General features: G+C 50.8%; 4 protein-coding genes across 4 annotated transcripts; 3 read left to right on the top strand and 1 right to left on the bottom strand.

Moving 5' to 3' along the window:
* Positions 1–266: 266 nt before the first annotated feature.
* SMAC4_03379 (uncharacterized protein) lies at positions 267–1,586 on the top strand (the record flags this gene model as incomplete). The annotated part of the gene is made up of 1 exon (XM_003353013.1): positions 267–1,586. One exon carries the CDS (start codon positions 267–269, stop codon positions 1,584–1,586), a length of 1,320 nt encoding a protein of 439 aa, XP_003353061.1.
* A 300-nt stretch (positions 1,587–1,886) lies between these two features.
* On the top strand, positions 1,887–3,855 carry SMAC4_03380 (uncharacterized protein; the record flags this gene model as incomplete). Its single annotated transcript, XM_003353014.1, has 4 exons — positions 1,887–1,964; positions 2,031–2,078; positions 2,160–3,132; positions 3,233–3,855. The coding sequence occupies 4 exons, from the start codon at positions 1,887–1,889 to the stop codon at positions 3,853–3,855; spliced, it is 1,722 nt and encodes a 573-aa protein (XP_003353062.1).
* Positions 3,856–4,225: 370 nt separating this feature from the next.
* On the bottom strand, positions 4,226–4,921 carry SMAC4_03381 (uncharacterized protein; the record flags this gene model as incomplete). The annotated part of the gene is made up of 1 exon (XM_003353015.2): positions 4,226–4,921. One exon carries the CDS (start codon positions 4,919–4,921, stop codon positions 4,226–4,228), a length of 696 nt encoding a protein of 231 aa, XP_003353063.2.
* A 4,058-nt stretch (positions 4,922–8,979) lies between these two features.
* Positions 8,980–9,627, top strand: SMAC4_03382 (uncharacterized protein; the record flags this gene model as incomplete). The annotated part of the gene is made up of 1 exon (XM_003353016.2): positions 8,980–9,627. One exon carries the CDS (start codon positions 8,980–8,982, stop codon positions 9,625–9,627), a length of 648 nt encoding a protein of 215 aa, XP_003353064.2.
* Between the last annotated feature and the right edge of the window lie 6,030 nt (positions 9,628–15,657).

Genomic DNA, 15,657 nt, shown 5'->3' with positions numbered 1-15,657 from the left:
AAGGGACATGTGCCCGCGGGGAAAGTTGCGATCTAATTTACCTGCAAGGTTGAGATGACGCGTGGCATTGCCGAGTGTCTTCTTGCACGTGCAGGCAGCAGTTTACCGACTTCCATCAAATAGGCAGAAACCATGGCCATTGACTTGGAGACTGGGCCTATTTAAAGTCCGTCACTGCTGTGCCCCCTCACCAACTCCTCCCTCCTCCATCAATACTCTCCCAGGACAGTTTGGTTAGTCAAAAGCTTACCGCTCAAATTGGCATCATGGAAGACACTCGGACGCCCCGCGACATACTCAAAGAAGCCCTCTCCCTCCGACTCACCACAGATGACTTTGAAGAACAATACCCCCGGGACCATCTAGGTAAAACTTTGTGGAAAATCGGATTCGGTCAATGCGGCCTCGTCTTCATCGAACCCGACCAGCCTGACGCAACGGTATTCAAGATCGCTCGCCCCTCCTTCGGTGATGCCCTACAAAATGACTACGACGTCCACATGCGCATAGCGGAGGTCTTCCGCGGGCGCGACTCTCGCAATGATACCTGCACCGTTAACACCGAGTCACTTCGCGAAAGCCGCGTCCAACTCCCGGGAGTCTTCTCGATATTCCCCTACGATGCTGCTGCCGAAAGACTCGACCTTGGCCGCTTTGATGGCGACCCTAAGGCATCCTCTACAACCACCGTCGCCGAGGCTCCTCACCTCTGGTGGAAAAGGAATCTTCGCAGGTTTCCCGACTCCGAAAAGTCAACGTCCAAGACTGGCCCATCGTCATCAGCCTTCATCCTGCCCGCCCCCGCTCTATTCACCGAACGCATCCCCCCTCTCCCCACCGCCGTCCGCTCCGCCCTAATTCAGCTCTACTGTCCACCTGCCCAGCAGAGCGCCGTCAGCGCTAACCCCGTCAACAGAGACTGTATTGCGCGCGTCTACCTTGGTCGACGAAGACCGAGGAGGTCCGACGGGACCATAATAGAGTCCGCCAACTTCGGTTTGAGGAACTATAACCTCCACCTGGACCAGATGCTGGAGTTGGAACTGCCAGTGGACCATTATGCGACAATGATGGCGGAGACTCTGGCGGAGATGCATTGGGCAGCTGGAACGGATGGGTATGATGTTGAGTTTGTTTTGGGTGGTGGTCGACACAGGAGTATTTGTCGTCAACCGCAAACAAGGGGACGCGACGAGGAGAATATCAGAACAAACGTGACTCTGGCGGATATGTGGCTGTTGGATTTCAACTTGTGCAATATGTTTAAACTGAAGGAGTTGGATACGGAGGAGAAGAGGGAGGGGCTCGTGAGTTATTTGGTTCATGCCTTCTTTGAGAATGATCCGTATTATCCTAGGCCTCGGAGGGCAGCTGAGAATGGCGGGGAGGGTGGGGTTGGTGGCCGTTTGGAGGATGTCAAGCTGTGGAAGATTTTTAAGGAGGCATATTTGGAGCAGTCGAAGACGTTGTTGGAAGAGAAGGACGCGTCTGAGGTGGAGTTGAAGTTGCCGTTGCGATTTATCGAGGCATGTGTTGAGAAGCAGAAGACGCTGCCTGAGGGAGTGGATAAGATTGTTCAAGTTTGAATCGTTACGAGAGTTGGTTTGTTAGGTAGAGGTAGGCTTAGAATGCATGTGTTAGTCTATAGAGGTAGTTATTATTGTTTTGGACACTGTGGGAGAAGTGCTGTAACTTACCAAGACATGTTGGTCCATGTTCGTGTCTCTTCAAATACTAGCCTCACCAACGTCGATTTTCTTTTTCTTTTTCTTCTCCTTTCTCATTGACCAGCCAATCTTTCAACCTTCATCATTCGAGTAAGACCAAGCTCCTGTCAACCGTCATCATCTTGTTGGAAGCCAGACAAAACCTCCGTCCGCGCACACATGACGGCCCTAACCTCCGCTCCTGTTGAGATCATCCTTTATATCCTTCAATCATGCGACTCCTTCACTGAGCTCCGGGTTTGAATCTCAACCTGCCGTCGTATCCACGGAATTTGGCTTGAAAATACCCCCAGGGTGCTGTAGCACATCGCCCCCAAGGTCATGCCAGCCTTTGACTGGGCTTTACTGGCGGTATGTAATCCAGTCCAAAATCACCGGACACTACAGTCGACTATCATAGTGCCAACAATCCGTCTAACAGCTCCCATCCAGGTCCGCGCCACCGCTCTAGTCCACGATACCCACCACCAAGGACGTCTTGCCCCCCAAACCAAGCCCGAGGACTTGACTGGCGAGTCACAGAAGCCATCGCTTCAAGAGCTCGATTCCGTCTTCGGGCTGCATCATTTCGTCCGGTGCGTTGAGCTACGGTACTGTCACAACCACCTCACGATCAACAAGGCCTTTGCCACAGAGCAAGCGCAAAACCTCTGGCCTGAGGACAGGAAACCGCCACCGCCCATCAACGACAACGCGCCAGAGGATCCGGGAGAGGGCATGCGTGTCTGGAGGGAGCGGTTTCATATTGCTGCTTATATGTCCCTTCTTATGGGCGCGGTGTTTGCGAGGGCGTATAACGCGCCGTTTTACCCGAAGGAGGAGGATCTGGATAATACGCCGTTGTCATCGCTGTCTTCGTCTTCGGGCAATGGTGGATCTTTGGAAGCAGAAGCGCGGAGGAAGGAACTCGGGGATCTCATGCGCCAGGCCTCCTCGGACCGCTCGAGCGAGCGGTATTTCCGGCTTACCGTCAAAGAGGACATGCGTGAGTATCTGCGCCAGTTCCCCGTTTATGATCTCAATGATGAGCTGGGCGGCCAGGAGAAGGTCTTCGGTCCGTTCATCGAGTGGTTCATTCGTGTTACCATATCGCAGTACAACAGCAACAAAACCATACCGAAGCCGGCAACACGGGATCCCTCTCGTCCAGCAATCCGGGTGGAAATAGACCGCCTTTATGCCGATAGAAATTGTGGCCGCTGCCCGGACCTTCCGGGTAGCGCTTGGATGGAATGCCATCGTGATGGCACACTGCTATCGGAGTTGTTCGACCCAGGCAAGTTTGCTGGATCACCGGCCGAAGCCGAGGCCGTTGTCTGGTCGGCTATGCAGGCGGTCCACATGTTTGAGTTTATCATCACCTATGTCACGAACCTTGATAGGAGCTATCGCTTTGGGAGGAGTTGTACGTGCTGCTACGCCGAACGAGATGGGGTCGTAGGTCCGACTTCGGCTTCAACTTCGCCTAGTCCTACTGTAGATTACGCCGTTCAAAACCGTTACAGCGAAGGTTGTTCTGTTTGGCGTTTTCCAAACCGAGGAAATACTGATGCAGGTCGACGTCAAAAGCTCGACTGAGCAGCAACTCGTTGCATATTTTCCGCCAGCATGTGCATGTGCATCTGCCTCGTCTCCCTCTCCGTCTCCGCATTCCCACGGTTGTGAAGGATATCTCTGCGACAACCTGAACTGTCTAGACATACCCCTGGTCTTCGACGACCTATACAACCGCCCAGGCATCGCAAACCACAAGATTGGCGAAAACGACATTGGCTATAACCGGCCACCTCCCCCTCTTCAGCTTTTCATGTTCCTACTTGAGCACCACTTCCACCTCGAATTTGACTGGGGCCTGTTTACCACTTTTAGGGATGGTCCTCAGGACTACTGGCCGTTCAAGAAGAGGGCTACCATCTTTGCCCACGGACCCGAGCTCGTGCCGGAAAGAAACGTGCTAGACTATACCAACGGTATGGAGTTTCTGGTGCCCTTGTATCCACGACCCCTCTCTTTTTGCAACCTTGGCGATTGGTACTTTGACGACGACCTCCATTATCACGGTAACCCTCGCACGTGGGAGCCTGACTATAACGCTTTTGAGGAGGGGATCCGACTTGGTGGATGGTAGGACTTTCGGTATGTACCTCGCTTGCGTATCCTCGAATGTGAGAGCCGAACTATAGCAAGAGGTTTGGAAAACGCAGGAAGAAGCCCCGAGGACTGAAGCTATCATTTTTTGTTCATCCTTAGATTCCTGCCGTAGTATATTTCAACCAACCGAGGATGTCGGGCCGTTCCGTCATAGGGCCACCTTATCACAAACAAGATAGAGGTGTGGAGGTATCGTGGTCCTCGAGTTGAGCAATTCCCGGAATAATTCTTGAGTTGTAGTATGTAGCGGTGAGGGGATGTCTAGAACTTCGAGAGGCTGAGCGCGAATGACCGAGAATCTCGATGAGAAAAGCAGAGAGAAGAAGCGGCAAAAAACGCGTGGTGTTCTATCCCAGAGCAACAAGAATCCTCTCCCGCTTACACTTCAGCCACTTTTGCATAGAAACCGCGTCAAGCATAGCAACTCTATACGCGATGCCGCCATCCTGCCTCCTGACCAGCATCAAGGCGACAACCTTCTTCCGCTTCTTTTCGCCAGGAACCATCCCCGGACTCGCGCGATAAGTAGCAATCGCAATGAACTCCGCCTTCATCCGTTCTTTTTGGCTGTGGCCTTCTGTATCAACAAACGCCGCCCATTCGCCGTCTTCTAGATCATCCAAATTCGGGAGGTGGACGTTGTTTTGCATGGTGGATCCGTCCTCGTCTTGTACATGTACTTGGAAGGGTCGTTCGATGGTGGTAGATTCGATGGCTCGGTAGTCGTACGCCGGCTTCACCAGATAAAGGTGCGCGCGTTCACACCAGAAGAACAGAAGCTGGTCATCAGAGGTGTGTAAAAGGCGCTCCGGTGTGATATCTAGACAGAGTGTCTTCTTGTATATGATGTCCAAGGTCACGAGTTCCGCCGCCTTTCGATATTTGTTAAGCGACAGCGGCGGTTTTCGGTATACAGCTTCTGTACCGTCCATGGATAAAGCTGTGGTCCTTGGATTGTTATCCAGCGGAACATCAGATATTTTGACAAGTCGAGGGGGCGTATTTCTCAGGATGTAGGGGGTAATAATGAGTTTCAGGTACATGTTCCTTCTGCGTTAGCATAGCTCACAATTCAAGAACAATGTCAGCAAATGGTATAACATGTGAATACGTACCCCAGGTTGGCGCGAAAATGAACAGGTGGTCGTATTTTCCCTTTCCAGCCGAGCCACGACCAGCTCGGAAACGGCACCTTGGTACGCAAGGAGGTGGTAGGTAGAGTCGTAAGCCCTTTTCTTCGGACGATGGTACCATTCGATTCCCAGCATAATGCACTGTCGAAATGTCTTTCGGAAATAGGCATGCCCCATACGAACTGCTCACCAGTCATTTCCGTGTATTCTCGAAGAACGGCAGAAAATGCGTCGTGAGCATCACCATCGAAGCAAAGATTCCTGTTGGAGAAATCATAAACGAGTTTCCTGAAGTTGAGCTGCATTACCCTTTCGCCTGTATAGCCTGCTCCGGGGTCTAGGTCAAGTCTTAAGTGTGCTTCATCATAGTGCTACAGGAAAAAGAGGCGAGCTCGGTCTCCGTGTCGGTCTCCTCCCATCGCTGACTCCGCCTGCAGCTCCAGAGTAGTTGCTCGCCTGTGAACGTGAACACACGCCGTGACAGAACTTTTTCTTGTAATGTCCATCCACGGGCGTGCCAAGGAAGGTTATGTGTGTAAGGCACACGGGCCTCGGTACCGCTAAGAGGCATAACCGTTGAGATGAGCCACAAGGGCGCTTGTCGTGGGCTCGCTGGCTTGACCTGAACCTTGTGTTGCACGGCCGTTCGAGGGGTACGGACACCGGAAAGTCCTGCATCAGAGTTAACACCAGCAGCGGCCACAATTGTAAAGACCGAATGTTTGTAAATATCACCCATGATTTGGAGTTGAGACATCTTATCCGCGTCATCATCTTGTATGGTACAGAGCACGTCCACCCAGAGGTACCGATATCCCATATCAGATGTGAAAATCATGGCGTCTGTAATAGTTTGTGGTGTCAGATCCGAGAGGGAACCGGCCGACTGTAACTGAAGGAGATTTTCACGCTTGAGCATGATTTGTTGTGTGGTACCCCAAACATAGCTGAGCGTCACATACGGGGAAACGAGAGGTCGAGTCGACGCCGTAGGAGTTCATGCTTGAACGCGAGCTTCCGTAACAAGTTCTTAAGTGGCGCGTATCGTTTCTAGGTCACACCTGGAGGCGCTCCCACGCCGCCAGAAATGGTGAAATAGACGTCGCAAATGGGATCCTTTTCGAAAAAAGCAGGCGCTGTTACTGGCACCCCTGATGTCTCGAGAACGCGAGAGACTTCCCGGCAGAATGAGCAAGTGGCGGCAGAACTCTCAGTACGGCTGTGGGATCCAAGGCTCCAGTGGGGACGATATTCGTCATGTTTGATGAAAGAAGGAAATGTTGGTTCGATTGTCTGTCCTTTGTTCAGCTTTTTCACATCCTCGGAAGATGGAAGACGAAGCTGTTCAAAGTCAATAGCGGTGCAGTATTCACAAAGCCTCTCCGTTCCCGCCATCATGGGCCCGTTGAGAAGAAGGAACAACGGTTCTGGAATGTGGTTAATTCAGTTTTATAAGCCATAGCATGCGACCGGTCGCATGTCTTCCGAGTCGGGGTAGGCTGTTTTCTGTGCGTAATGGGCGAAGAGAAGAAGCGAAGGGAAAGGCTAGTGAACTTAATCCATTGCTGGAGAGTGAATCAGGCGAGGATGCTTGGGCTGCTAAAAAGGAACAAATATTACCTACCATAGTCATCTGAATGGTCACGTGTAGAACGTGTTGTCTAAACCGACTACTAACGCCATCTGGATCGACAGCTTCTAACCTGAAAGGGCAAGACAAAGTTAGGTCATAATCGTCAATCCCAGGGTTTCACTTTAATCTTTCCGCCCTTCTTGTAACCGTGGTCAGTTGTGCGTACCTTCTGACTAGCAGCCAACTCCCATGACAATCTACTGGATGCATCCCTATGATCCAGTTGGGTTAAGCTGTGGGTAAAGTATATAGCCTGTCTTAGATACGGCTCTAGCCGCTTTTGGACTTCTTAGAGGTCGTTTCGAGGATTTTGTGACTGCTGCTCATCCAGTGGCTGCTGCGGTTCAAATACCAGCCATTGAGATGCTAGTTACCATACCAACTACGGAATCTGCAGCCACGGTGCTGGAGGCATCTCAGCCGGTGGGTTATGTGGAATTTAGAACGGCAAGACGTGATTCTCCAATCCATCAACCACCCACCGTACACGCTTCGGCAAGCAAGAGAGCGTGAAAGTGTAATATAGATAGATCCACCCCGCCTAAGGACACGGATATTGCAAAACGTATTTGCAAAACGACCAAAAAAAAAAGAAGGAATGGGACAATGGTCAAGCGGTTGTCCCCAGAACAAGCTGGGGAAGGGGGCGGAGGCGGGGGATGCATCACCTTTTCTGCAAATTATTACAGAAAGATCCCGCTGTCAGGAATCGAACCCGACGAGTCGTGGCTTAGCCGGTGAGTCTGGCAGTTAAACCGCTTGGCCATGTGCCCATTGGGAGGTGTTGAAAGATTGGGTGACAGACATAGGATATAAACCCCTCCGCTGGTGGTGGTGGGTCGCCGAGTGGGCGGGTGTAAGTGTCAGAGTGGGAAGGAGCGGACTGGGAACCGCTGGCTGGCGGACGAATGGGCTTTCGTCCGATCTCTGCTAAGTAGTGTCAGGAAGGTGTAGGTTCAGGTGCCGGCAGCATCTCGACCGACGGCGTATGTGGAAGCAAAAATGGGAAGACCTGTGTCGGGTCGACTTTTGGGAAGTGTTGTTCGGGCGGCGGCTTCTGCGGCAATACCGCCAACCACTGTGGTCAAGGATGGTAAGTAATCTGCTCGGCGAACTTGAACGGATCAATTGCTGACATACCTGTCCTGGATGGAACAGCCAGAAGACTTGGTCTAACGCGTGTATCACGACCAACATTCCGTCGGTGGATGGCACTTGTGGCCCCAGCAAAGGAGGTTGGACGTGTAATGGCGGCGATTTCAACAACCAGTGCTGTACCTCGACTGGACTCTGCGGCACGACAAGTGCCCATTGCGGTACTGGATGGTATGTCTCCTTTCCTCGCAATATTTGTTTGGTGGTATTGAAGCTGACTTCTGGAACTTGGAATGGAACAGCCAGAAGGGGTGCGGACGTTGTACCTAGAGCTGTCCGGGAGTAACAGAGATGGATGAGAACGTGAAGAGTTGTGGGATCTCAACAGTGGAAATTTGTTGGGACATCTGGGCCAATGTCAAGGACCGCCTCATAATAGTCATCTCGAATCCGTCGTCATTTGGTTGCTCCTTCCGGTTCTAATCGACTACAGAAGTAGGCATCTTGTTGGCAACCAGCGGCAGTCCGGTGACTAGTATGACGGGACCGTCAAGTGCACCTCCGACCATATATAGCCGAGTTGAGAATATCAAGAACGTGAAAACAGCGAAACATGGCAGCATCCAATAATTCCATGCGTTGTGTAATTCCTTCATGACTCTTTTCACTCTTTCTCCCACTCAGTAATCACCATTGATATGGTTGTTGCTTTCACTACTCGTCCGGGCATCAGGCTTCGTAGCCGGACACTGATTTGTCCTCGGCCGGCCGTGCATGCTGGGCCGTTAACTCCGTTTGCAGATATCGACGTAGCCGACATTTGTTGGATCAAGCGACTTAAAAAAGCAAGCATCCGTACTTTTCCTGGGTAGATGTGTGAAGTTGTTTGAAGCGTTCCCGGTGGGCAATAGTTGCCGTCTGAGAAAGAAAGAAATAGTAAGTAGCAATTTCCTACTTTCTTCATCCTTCTTCCTCCGGCTTAAGAGATTGATTCAGCGTATAAGAACCATTCGGCCCCCCGACAAGCATGGATGTCCCATTCGATTTCTCATTCGATGTCTGGTTAAGTCGCGTCCGGATGAAAGAAAAGGCCCACACATAATCAGCGAGAAGTACGCACTCCTCCTTCTCATCTTATGCTTCTCGTACACCCTCAACTTCTTCGAGCGATACCATCCGAACTCCCACGTCCGACTCGGCATCACCAGCGACATTCTCTTCTCATCCAGTCATCAACCGGATGCCTCGTCCAAAGATGCCCCGCCTCTTAGATTCGTCTATGCCAGGATTCGCCAGTGACTCCTACCAAGATCGTGACGACAATCCCACGGCCAAGTCGACATACCTCATCCTCCACCAACCTACCAACCTAGCGCTGACTCTAGTCGGCGGGAAGTTGACCCTCCATCAAACCCCAGCCGTGTTTGGGGAAGACCATCCGCTCGCAGGCAAATGCAGCTGGCACTGGCAATGCGTCGAGACGGACGGCTGGCTCGGGTTGCGAAATGCCGCGAGCGGGCGGTATCTCGGACTCCTTTTCGGGAAGGACCCCAGCTCTGATCAGACATGGGGCAGTTATCAGGTTGTGAGTGTCAGACATGGGGCGACGGAGCGCTTGGTATGCGTTCGGGCAGGAAATGAAGAGCACGAAGAGGGATGTACGACACCGCAGCAGAACAAGACCGGATACATCCTGCGCTCACTTTTTGCTCCTCAGGCACTGGTAAAGGTGAATGAAATCCCGCAACTTGTCAAGGCATGGGTGAAGCCACAAGGCTCCGGCTCAGGCTGCGGCTCAGAAGAAAGCTTGAAGGAGGGATCCGAGGTATCGATGGTTTGGCAGGAAGGACAGGAGGGGACCGTATGGAGGTTCGTCAAGATTGCGTGATAACGGCCATACTCGGACCTCTCTGGTGTCGTCGCATCCTCCGAGCTGTTACGATCCAATCATGGAGACTAGACTAGCCGACCAATCAGATCGGACCCGAAGTCCCGGGGACCCGAGACGAAGGTTCGGGTCCACGGGTCCAGTATATCGGGTCCATGAAGACCGGTATAAAAGAAGGCCTTCCCCGGCCTCTTGTTACCGGTTCTTCAGCAAGCAATAGCTATCACAATCTACCAGTACCTTTCGGCTACTACTCCGTTACTCTATTGTTCTATCCCAGCGATAATACTCCTGTGCTTGTAACGGTTCGTCACACGAGCCAGATATGTGCCGAAGTTCACGGGAGGCTTCGGCGAGATCTTGTAGACGCTCTCGTTGATGCTGGTTGTGTTGTTTGTATATCGTCATCCCGGGAGTGTCTTCTACACAGCATCCAGGCACAGGATTACACAACGCATCATACCCTGATAGACTTGCACCTTTTTCGGAACAATTGCAAAAACCAAAAACATTCTCGTCATTCCAGAGACAATCAATGCCACAATCCATGCATCAACACCGATACATATACGTCATCACCGGCTCCGTCCCCGTTATCAAGTTCACAGTCCCACAGTCGCGAATATTTATCTCTGCTGCTGCCATGACTGTGATTGTTCGCGGTGGTTGAGACATTTGCCCATCTTTATCTCTAATTCACCTTCATCCCATCTTCCAGTCCCTGATGGTCATCGTTCTCTGTTGGACGACTCTCACGGCCTTGAATCGCTTTATGCTTCTATAACGTTTTTGTGTTGAATTACCCGGTGGAAGATTCGTCTCTCTGTCGTTGGGCCTCCATCTTTGTCCGCTTTGCATCTTTGCTGCGCCAACATTGTCGATACCTGTAGTTGTGGTTTGCCCCTGGGAGGCCTCCGTGACTCGGTATCATTTCTTCACTCCATCAGATCTCCGTTCCGCTCACAATTTCACTTTCGCCCATCATCTTACTTTCACCTTCCCTAAAGCCCCGATGGCAAATTACAAGGCGTTTTCTTACCATCCAGATAACTTCGATGGAGACATCAGATCAGAATTTGTTGAGGCAGATTGACAACATGAAGCTGGAGATCAAGGCACACACCGTGACGCCTCAGTTGATTTCTCCCTTGCGAACCATATCCGCTTTTTACATTGATGATGATGTCTGACACCCTGTCATGCTATGCCTTGGCTGTCAATCTTCACTTGAGAGTCTACTTGCTCTTAAGTTCCAACGTGCTCAATCCATAACATAACATTGGTTGTCCTTTGAGTAAACTGGAGATTTGGGCTGTGTTGTTCTTGGCTGTGGAGTTTGAGTTCTTGCTTTACAAAAGTTTCGTGGTCACTGATAGTGTACAACTTGTTGAGTGAGGGAAGTCGATCTCCACGTCCAAACCTTCAATGTGATGTGATGTGGATGGTATCCGGTCATCATTCCTGAACACCATTCGCCGTCGACGATGAGAAAATCAAGAGCATAGCCACGATCCAAGAACACAAAGACCAAGATTACCTACCTTGATGAAACAACCCAACGAAGCACGCCTGACCTAGTTTGATACTGACTGGACTGGACACGCTCAGGGTGATGATAGTCCGGACTCCAGAGGCAATGTGCTAACTACTTTAGGTGCCCTTGACAACAACAAACACATGGAAGGCAGGACTTGGCATACCTACCTAGCTATCATGTCTTGGGAAGATCCCATCACAATCACAGTCCATCAAAACGGACATCAAGACGACACAACGTAGCTTCAACCTTCACAGCCACGATGCGCCGAGTCGGACATGGAGATTTGCAATATCCAGTTGACCCAAAAGATGGTGGTGATTCTGACGACAGACGACAGCGGAGATGATAATGCATGCATACCTTGGCTCCAGTCTCTCGCCATTAATTTCTGTCCTCACACGTGGTGGACCATGCGAGATTTTTCGTCATGTCTGTTTCCTAAAACGTGAATCGTCCTTGGATGGTGATGAGGTGTTGATGGATTCCATACCTCTCTCTATCCTTGACCTACGCGCTGGCATAGGTCGGGTTGGCCCAATCGATGGTTGGATGAGGCAGTTTGGGTATGTCGAGGTACAGTAGAGGTAGCATGAGTGAGCGGTTACTCCATCACCTACCTATCCCCTTGTTGTAGAGTACCTATCACCATCAGAAATGCTATGGCCAAGATTTTTTTCTTAATTGACCTCACACTGCCCGATGAGGAGTCTCACACAGCTTTAGAAAATATTGTTGAGAATCGGAGGTTAGATGGCAGAGGAGGGTGGAGGTAACGAACACGCCATCACACATACATACCCGCCCGGGCATACGCCGACGTCGTGTACCGACACATTGCGTGAAGCGAGTGAGGCTTAGACTTTTCGTGCCTCCCTTGAGTCCCTGTTGACATTGTCATTTGTACGATAGTGATGATGGGGCCAAGATGATTAGTTCAAGATACGTTTTTGTTTGGTCCAGCCAAGTCCGGTCAGTTCAGTCGCAAGGCTTTCTTTCTTTTGCCTCCCTTTTTTCGGTACGGTATCCGGCCGGTGGGTGATTGGAGGCCGGGCTAAACTTGAGACCGGAGGGAGGTTGAGGCTCGGACGTTGGAGGTTGGTTAGTAGCAAAGGTAGCATATCATAGCAATAACGCCTTCCCTTCTCTGAGCTTTCCGTTCGTGAGCTAGCCGTGGTCTCCCCCCGGTTGTTGATCAAAGCACGGATCAGGAAAGCTTCCGGTCTTCCACCTTGTGATCATGACCTGGTCAGTGATATGACCTTGACCATCAAAGCCTAGGCGGGCGGCATTGCTTGCTAGCTGGCCGGTTAGATGGCTAGTCTCGATGTCTCCGATTGGGATTAAACTCTTCCAGCAACGTGACTGGTAAGAAAGGTAAGAAAGACGAAACAGCCGTTACGTCTTGTTACATTACCTTGCAATTGATCCGGTATCAAGAGCGAGAAGCGAATAGATATCATGGTACTAACGAACGCCGAGCCTCTTGCTGCGTATCATCATCATGCCTGGCATGATTTTCCATGATATTGATGTCGGAGATTGTCTCCTTGGCGTTCTGGACTGAGTCGTGTTGTTGGGATGAAGTCATCCAGGAGTCCCCTGACTTTTCTTTGCCTATCGGAAGCGAAAGTTGACATACCACTTACCTAACACACTCCGATATTATTCTACCTGGAAGCTCAGAATTTCTTTCTCGAAAGAGAATGATGTTCGTCTTCCATTCGTCAGTACTCTTCATCGTGTAAGTTACCATACCAGTTTCTTGCTTGCACTGTAGGGTAGCATGTACCTACATTCAAAGACACCGCTTTTCCTTCCACACTCGGGACCGGGGCCGGGAAAGGGACTGACATCAAGCCCCCAAGCCCGTTTCGTAACGAGTGATGAATAAATTTTGCTTTCCTGCCTTTTTTGTCCTACGTCGACGACGCAATGCAGATGCTGCGCCTCAATTCTTCCCTTTCACCCTTATCCTAGTGGGGGAAGCATCACGGAGGACCATGTGTGTGTCTGGGTCCTGGATCCTAAGTTCTGTCCCGAGTCCTGTGGTCTGGGCTTTTATTGGAGGCCCAGGCAAAGCCAGGGGTTTGGACATGTTTTTTCTTTCCATACCACCTTCCCAATGATTTGTTATCTGTTACTTTGAGGAATCAGGTGTGAAAAAAAAAAAAAGATGTAGCTATCCGTACGCCACAGACGTGCAAACAGCCCCTGGAGCACCGCTGAACCCTTGTTTCGAGTACCGGCCGGGACGGCAAGTATCCCTACCGGTGAGGCTGGACACTCACCGACTTCAATTCGGGAAGCTCAGATTTCAAACTTGAATCTGGAAAACTTCCAGACAAAGATGCTGCTTGAACTTCAAAGAGATGTCGAGCGGCGACGTTCTTGATGATGTGTACGTGGGTCCAATCTAACATATGTGAGGTTTCGGGCATACCTGAGTGGTACGTCGTTTTACACATTGGTGAATCCCAGGCAAAGCACGATGAAAACCCCCCTTTTTTTTTCTCTGCCGACTCCCACGGTGTCAGCTTGATGTGTTTCTTTTTGCTGCCTGATGTTTTTGCTTGAAAATATCAGTGTTCCCATCCTGATCAGTTTTGAAGTTTGCATTGGAGACAGCGTCAACTTGCAGCATCTCCTAATATCTTCCGACACCCATCCGTCCTTTCAAAATCCCTCAACTTCGAGCGAAACCTGTGAACAGTAAACTACTGATCAGACCACAACACAGCAATTCACAAAACCCCTCAAGCCAACAAGAGTCGAGTGTCCCAAACAGGCGAAGCGAACAACGGACGGGCCAGAATCCATATGGAATGGGGCCCTTGCTTACCTGGTTCACAGCCACCAATAGATGGCTCGGAAACGATCATTTGAGCGGGTTTGCATTTGCACAGCCTCAATTTAAGCTCCTCTCATAGGTCTTGGCTTTGTCAACCACCACTCATCGGGTTCCCGCTACCTAATCCAGATGTTGGTTGCGTCTCAAGGTCAGTTACTGATCGCCCCATCCATCACCGCTTTCGGTTCGGGAGCAAGAGGTTTGATATTTTTCAGCATGTGGCCTTGTTGTTCTTGTTCTAGGATCGGAGAATCCTTTTACCACCTTTCCTGGAAGAACCTCTCATTGGTCGACCATGATCATTGAAATAGGGGTGTTTTCTGTGCAGGTATTTTTCTGCACGGATTTCGGCGACAATCGTACTAACGCGCAATGATCGTGAAATCCAAAAGGGCCTCAAGGCGAAGCAGACACGCTCCAAGTCCAAGATACTTGCGAGGCCGGTAGAAGGACTACACTGTCTGGCATTTGATGGCGTGCAAGTCGTGGGCAAAGTGCATATCGCGTGGCATCGCCGGGCGTACCATAGACTTTCAGATCGTCAAGTCAAGACTCTGCATACGGACCCAGCAAATTGGGAGCAGGGCCATCCTGAACAACTTGCATCATCGCCGACCACGAAGCTGAGAACCGCCCAACATCATGTGGAGTTCACTGACGAAGACCTTCGCTGGCAGGCGGGTCAATCGTGACACGTCCAAGACTCGCGCACATAGGCTTACTTGAAACACCGGAGGTAAATGGCGTCCAATTGACCTTGTGAAGCTGGGCACGTTGCGTGCATGATAGTGAAAGCTATGGAGGTTTCGTTCGTTGGCAAATATGCCAGAGATCACGGTCATGCTTGGCCCCCCCCGCCCACTGAAGTGCAAATGGAGATCAGATACACCATAACCAGGGCCACTCAGCGGTGTTCCGGGTGTCTCGCTGTGGGTTGTTTGTATCATGGCATCCCCGATCCCTTCTGAGCTGACTGATGGAGCTACTACACCTCTGCCAGGATCAGAAAGGTTAGCGGGAGACTTTGGGCCTACAGAAAACTAGGATTTCTCATTAGAGTAAGTGCTACTCTTCTGTAGGACTCTGCTTCTCGCCACCGATCTGCACTAAGAGGAAGTTTTAACCTTTCTAATCCCGGCAGAGGTGTAGGTAGTCCAGTATCGGTCTGGGCAAGTAGTGAGGCAAGGAACAAGCAACTTAGTGAGTGGAGTGCCTGATGAGATCGAGTGTCGTGGGCCATGACAGCGAGACAGTTGCATACCTAGTCACATATCTACTATGCATTTGTGATGTGATGTTTTCCTGGACTTTCGATCCTGTGACCTGCTTCCTGGGTCGTTGTTCTGCAACAGTATTGTAACTTTCAAACGGTCTTGTCGGTGATGATACACGGAAGCCGACAACTTCGGCTTGCGATAAGGCTGAATTCTCGGCGTGATATTGGACAGCCTTGGCTGTGTATGTATGTCTGTGACATTCTGGGCACCACATGCGGCTCACAACCCAGGGTCATTGCTCAAAAAACTTCACGGTGATTTTGGACGCAAGTGGTGAGATCTGACTGGCTGCCTTGCGTATCGCCGTGCTAACAACCTTCCACGGTGATAACGGAGAAGATGCGTATTCGTAGGTCGCGTTGGGT

This window comes from Sordaria macrospora, chromosome 7 (genome assembly GCF_033870435.1).
Source record: "Sordaria macrospora chromosome 7, complete sequence".
Taxonomy (NCBI): domain Eukaryota; kingdom Fungi; phylum Ascomycota; class Sordariomycetes; order Sordariales; family Sordariaceae; genus Sordaria; species Sordaria macrospora.
Note: the sequence above shows the minus strand (reverse complement) of the source record. Positions and strands in the feature narration are given on the sequence as shown.